This window comes from Oryzias melastigma, linkage group LG8, assembly GCF_002922805.2.
Source record: "Oryzias melastigma strain HK-1 linkage group LG8, ASM292280v2, whole genome shotgun sequence".
NCBI classification, from domain to species: domain Eukaryota; kingdom Metazoa; phylum Chordata; class Actinopteri; order Beloniformes; family Adrianichthyidae; genus Oryzias; species Oryzias melastigma.
Window position 1 is genome coordinate 2,438,099 of NC_050519.1, and position 5,894 is coordinate 2,443,992.

The 5,894-nt window shown below is 41.2% G+C and overlaps 1 protein-coding gene across 1 annotated transcript; it reads right to left on the reverse strand.

Moving 5' to 3' along the window:
- Positions 1 to 387: 387 nt before the first annotated feature.
- LOC112146233 lies at positions 388 to 4,630 on the reverse strand. Its single transcript, XM_024271937.2, has 4 exons — positions 4,540 to 4,630; positions 2,837 to 3,424; positions 2,637 to 2,753; positions 388 to 2,511 (listed from the first exon to the last, which is right to left on the reverse strand). Exons 1-4 carry the CDS (start codon positions 4,551 to 4,553, stop codon positions 1,578 to 1,580), a joined length of 1,653 nt encoding a protein of 550 aa, XP_024127705.2. The 5' UTR covers positions 4,554 to 4,630; the 3' UTR covers positions 388 to 1,577.
- Between the last annotated feature and the right edge of the window lie 1,264 nt (positions 4,631 to 5,894).

A 5,894-nucleotide genomic window follows, 5' to 3' on the forward strand; every position in this document is an offset into this window, starting at 1 on the left:
CCAAGTTCTATCAGCATGTAAAGTGTGCTACAAGAGGATGTTACGTCCCACCTTGGGGAGGAAGAAGAAATGTGTAACATAAAGAAATAGGTAAATAACCGGGCAGGGATAAGAATGAGACACAGGTGTTTAATAGAGTGACAGGTGTCACAACATAAGATAAAACAAAACACCCAAAAAGGACTAGATGAACAAAAATTCTCTGGCTTTACAGCATCAGATAAACAAGACAGTCAATCACAACTACTCAAAAGGCAATCAAAAGAAACCAGAATAAAGTAAGCAGACAAAACTAGAATAAAGAAACCAGGGGAAACCAGAGGCTTTTTACAAGCTTGGCCAGGCTGACAGCAGGAGCAGGTTGAGAATCTAATTCCCACTCAGGGATTCAGCCGCCACTGGAGCAGAGCTTCCTGGCTTCTTTTAAGCTTCCCTCCCAGCTCAGGGATTGGTTGGGAGGGTGCCTCAATCAGCTCTGCAGGAGGGGGCGGAGTCAGCAGCAGTGGAGGAGCTGGACTTCTGCAGGAGCTGGTGAAACAGATAAACAAAGCACACACACATATAAGACCAGGGGTCGTAACACCCCTCCCCTTAAGCTGCAAACCTTTAAATGTAAAGGTTTGCAAGCAAACCAACCAAAAATGATAATGTGTGTGATGCATAACTCACATGCTTCTGGACAGGTCATCTAACGGGCTCCTCTGTTTCAACAGAGCTGATCGACTTTTGGCGCAGACTGCGAGACCTGTGCTGAAACTCGGGCTTAACACGCTCTTTACCTGGCGAGCTGGCGGTGGATTACAGGCGGAAGAAAATGGTCATTCAGCCCCTGTAGGGTGGATGCCTTCAAGTTCCTGGGCGTCACCATCCAGCAGGACCTGACCTGGAGCGCTAACACCGCTAACACGGCTCTGGTGAAGAAGGCCCAGCAGACATTGTACTTTCTCAGACTTTTGAAGAAGAACAACCCTGACGAGGAACTGCTGGTGTCCTTCTACTGCTGCTCCATTGAGAGCATTCTGACATATTGTGTTTGTACCTGGTTCTCCAGCTGCACAGCAGCAGACAGAAAAGCGCTCCAGAGGGTCATCTCTACAGCCCAGAAGATCATAGGCCACCCTCTCCCATCTCTGGAAGAACTGTACAGCTACCGCTGCCCAGGAAAGCTGAAAACATTTTACTGGATCCATCCCACCCCGAACATTCTCTGTTTACACTTCTGCTTTCGGGCAGAAGATACAGACCAATAAAATCAAGGACAAATCGATAAAAAAACTGTTTTTATTCCAGAGCCATCACATTTTTGAAAGCTGCTAGGAATTGAGCGTCTTTTAGCAAATGTTTTAACTTGTTTACTGATTGTTTGGATTTGTGTTTAATTTATTTCAGCACCAGAAGAGGATTGCACTCAATTTCGTTGTAAATGTACAATGACAATAAAGATATTCTATTCTAGGTTTTGCGGTCAAATTTCTAGTAGCTAATTAATCAAAAGTTCCATTTTCTGAATGTCATTCTTGAAATAGTCTGTCATTAAGATTTTTTTTAACTTTTATTTTACCTTGGCAGTTGATCTTTTATTTGTTCCTCAAATTAGTCAGGTAGAACCTCTTGTCTTTCCAATCTATGTTGAGGTAGAACGGCGTCTGCAGAAGAGCTTTCTTCTTCTCTGATGTCTGCAGACCGTCACTCAGAGAGTCATAGATTTTCTTCCAGGAGTTCATCTCTGAGCTCCACAGAGAAGCTCTGGCTTGGATGAATTGTGACTTCTCCGTCTCGCTGCCTTTGGCCAGACTGGTGATGTCTTTACAGGTGAAGAAGATGTCCATGCCGAGCAGAAGGGGGTTGGTCGGGTTTGAGATGGCTTTGGTCAAATTGGACATTGAACGAGAAATTTTTTTAGAACCTCGACCGATGTCGGGGATGACTTCAGCTAATTTTGAAATCTTACGGAGAGCTGCCTCTTCCAGAGCACCCCCTTTACCTCCACTGGAAAAAAGACCAACATCTTTTAACAGCTTACAAAGAGAAGCTGTAATCTTTCCACCAACAGGCCCAGCTTTGTGCAGCACTCCTTTGTCACCAGTTGTTTGGATCCCTAGACACTCCCGTAGTTTGGTCACATTCTCTATGAAACTTTCAGAGACTTTACTGGCTTTCTTCTGATGCTTCTGGGTGACCACTACTTCAGTGGCCGTGGTGACGAGACCGTTGACTCTGCCTGCAATGCCCATTACTATCCCTGTCACAGTGGCAACTAAGGATGCTCCAGCTGTCACAGGTACCAACGCCAAACCAATGATGGAAAGCACACCTCCAACCGCCCCCACCGAGCTGCCAGCAACACTGGAGATCTTTGCACCTTTGTTCATTCTGTCCAGCTGAACTGCATTTTCCTCCAGCTCTTTAAGAAACTCCAGCATCCTGGGCTGACGCTCACTAAACTCCTTCATGAAGCGGAAACAAGATTCTTCCTGGAACAAGAAGACCATCCGGAAGTTCTGATCCATCCTGACAAGACAAGCCAGAAAACAGTTTGACTGTTGTTTTTTGGATCATATAAGTGAAATAAAACCAGAAATAAAATACAACTCGTCATTTTGTGTTACTACAATAGGTAAAAACCCAAACCCTACCGTATGTCCTTGAGTTGGTTAATGTGGTCCAGGATCTTCTGCATGTTAACTTCAGACAAATTCACATCCAGCTTCACCACAACTTCTGTCATCATCAGGCAGTCATCATTCAGACAGCTGTGGAAAACACTTTCAGTCAAATTCATTGGAAATGCTTGCATTTTTTTTTACAAACAACTGTGTATTTGCAGTAGTTTCACCTTGTATCCATCTCCTCACACATCTTCTTTGTGGTCTGGATGTATCTGTCCAGATGATAAGCGATCAACTCAACGTTTTGCATTTTAGGAAGGAAGAAATCTCCATCATCTCTTTTAAACTCCAGCAGGAGAGGACAGATGAGTTTTGCATTGTTGATGACGACCTGAACATAATCAAAGCTGATGTCTTCAGGAAGCTGGATCACCTGGTTCTCCATGAACACGTGCACAGAGCTGACCGCCAGCCTCTCTATGGCGTCCAGGAAGCTTTGAAGTGTCTCCAAACCTTTAAGAGTTTTCTTCAGCACCTCCTCCAGCTCCTTCTCCAGCTCTGCATACTGTTTGTCTGTCCCGGTGAACTTGTTGCTCACATATTTCTTGAAGGCTTTGCTTTTCTTCTCTGACTTGACACAGTCACTGAGGTGCAACTTGAGTTTGTCTGCTTTGTCTTTGATCTCCCTCATCATTTCCAGCTCATCCTTTCTACAGAGCATCCATTTAGAGAACGTCTCACAGAAGATTCTGACTATCTGGATGTCAGTGAGGATGTCTGTGGTGTAGCTCCTCAAGGATTCCTCCAGTTCCTTTCTGCAAAACAACACATTGTCACGTTTTTAAAAAAAAAAGAATGCAGTTAGTCCTTATTCCATAAGAAGTATTCTGCATTTTTTTAGTAAAATTTGTGCAGGAGATCCAGCAGATGAATTTAAAGAGAATTATACAACTCAATTTAGATAAAAATGTAAATTTAGATAAAAATGTTTATGTTATGTCCTGCTGCTAATGCTGCAATTCTTTTCATCCAGTCCTTCTTCTCACCTGGTGGGTGTGGCCAATGTGCCTTAATTGGCACCTGCTGGCTACTTTAAACAGAGGAGGCCTCACCAAGGCAGGCAGGGACCAGAGCAGCAGGCTGAGGAGCTGGCTGGTTTTTAGTTGGTGTGGTGCTGGTTTTCTTCAGTCTCTTTTACCCTTTTTGTTTCTATGCAATTGAAATAAACGTTTTTTTTGCTTGTTTGTTTTCTTCAGTAAAATGCATTTTATTTAAAAGCCATTAGCCTCCGTGAATGAATGTGTACTAATGAGTGATTTGGCTACTAGGTTGGTTGAGGCCTTTTCAAAAAAAAAAAAAAAACAGAACAGGAACAAAGCTCCAGATAACAAGTTAACTATGGGTTCTATTTTAATATTATTTGAAATCCTTGATATAAATAAATGACATAATTTTTTTTCCCAAGGCTTTGCTTTCAAATCAATACTAAAATTGTGAGATGAAAATTGATCATAAATAAAAATAAAAGAAGTCACAAACAGTTACAACATCTTACCAGCAAGTGGCGCCAAACTGCTCTGAATTATCAAGAGATTCTGGAAGTTTCTTTGGAAAGAAACTCAATTGATGCTGTAGTCTAAATAATCAAGATTTTATGTATTTCCAAATTGATGTGAGTTCTGCACTTTGTACAAAAATCAATCCCTCTTTATTTGTGTTAAGGAGAAGTGACAACAGGAAACGTACGCAGATGTGACTGTTAAAGTTTAAAGTCTTCATAGAAACAGAGATGTTATCGTTAGCATTTTTACATATTTAAAATAGGTAACGGATCAAAAGGTTGGATTAAAAGTCAAAAATATTTAAATCAAACATAATACAAACTGCTGAAACTTTTAAAAAGGTTTTCTGAGTCAAATAGAAAGCTTACCTGACAGCATACATTGTTCTTCTGCGCAAAAATGAAAATGCTGTGGATGAAGCTTATCTATTGTTTTGCTTTTGTTTTCCTTACTCCACATCAGCAGATTAAGTCGCGCCCATGTTCAAGGGTCAACATTGAACGAAGACTAAAGAACTGCCGTTCTGAATAAAGTCTGGCTTGGAACTGCTGTGCAGAAACGGTATTACGGGGATCCATTTATTCCAAGGCCCAGCCCAAACACTGAAGAGTGATTGTTGCAGAGTCGGGTCAGCTGTTCTGCTAGAACCAACCCAGTTAATGATCCCCAAACTGAGCCAACAGACCAAACTTCTCAGCCAACAACAGCACAGTTCAGTTTATAGCAGATAATTACTTCACAGAATTTGGCCCAGACACTCCTTGGGGATTACTCTATGAAAAAATATTAATTACAGACTTGAAAATTCACGATGGTAGGTTTTTTTTTTTGGTTTTTTTTTTTAAAGATGGCTGACGTTTCTGCCAATAAAAAACACTTTTTTGCAGCAAAATTGAAGAAATTTGTCCCACATTATTGATTTTTGTGTCTAATTATACATTTTGATCACGAGGAACCTGAATTTAGAACTCCTGAATCACACAGAAACGTCCTAACAATATTTTATCCTAACAATATAATAAAATTGCTCTATGACAGGGGTTCCCAAAGTTTTTTGGTCAAAGGGCTAAAATCTAAACAGGATCCCACAGAATACAATATTCTTTTGCATGTCATGAAATAAAAGGAGAAAATAAAGAATATGGTTTAACTTATTTATTTTGATTTTTTATTCATTAAGGTAACACACATTAGCTAGAATAAAAAATATATGAGGTTTGTCTTTGAAACCTTTAACCCTCGTGCTCTCTTGTGGGGTTCAGATGACCCCACCCCTTATATTGATGTGTGATCCCTCCCATGACGAAAGTGAACAGGATTTTAGGTCTGACACAGAAACAAGTGAAGATAAAAAATCCTCAAGAAAATGAAAAAGTTCAGCATGCCGTCCAGATGACTCCCCCCCCCCTTAATGCTTTAGTTAAGGATAGCACTAGGGTTAACAGCAAGGCCTCACTGGCCATTTTCAGCTGAAAAACAAGAGCAAGCTAAAACAAACGTTCTTCCAATGAAAACAGCAAACTGGGATCCTAATGAGAGACGTGGAGCTGGTCTTTGGATTTTAACCGTTTGCCGTTGTCGCTCCATCTTGGCTAGCTGACAAAAGCACCAGAAGTGATCGTGAAGGCTCTTGAGAATTTCTAACACAAAAAATAAGCCCAGGGTTGTTTGGTTGCTGGGGGTTGTTTTACCCATTGGCAGTGGCAAGGAAAGTGCTAAAAGC

What these genes read in the sequence shown, in the direction of transcription:
- LOC112146233 (XM_024271937.2), bottom strand. An exon ending in TGTGAGGAGATGGATACAAG is followed by an intron (nt 2,754 to 2,836) that starts GTGAAACTACTG and finishes TGTTTTCCACAG; the next exon opens with CTGTCTGAATGATGACTGCC. An exon ending in AACCAACTCAAGGACATACG is followed by an intron (nt 2,512 to 2,636) that starts GTAGGGTTTGGG and finishes TTGTCTTGTCAG; the next exon opens with GATGGATCAGAACTTCCGGA.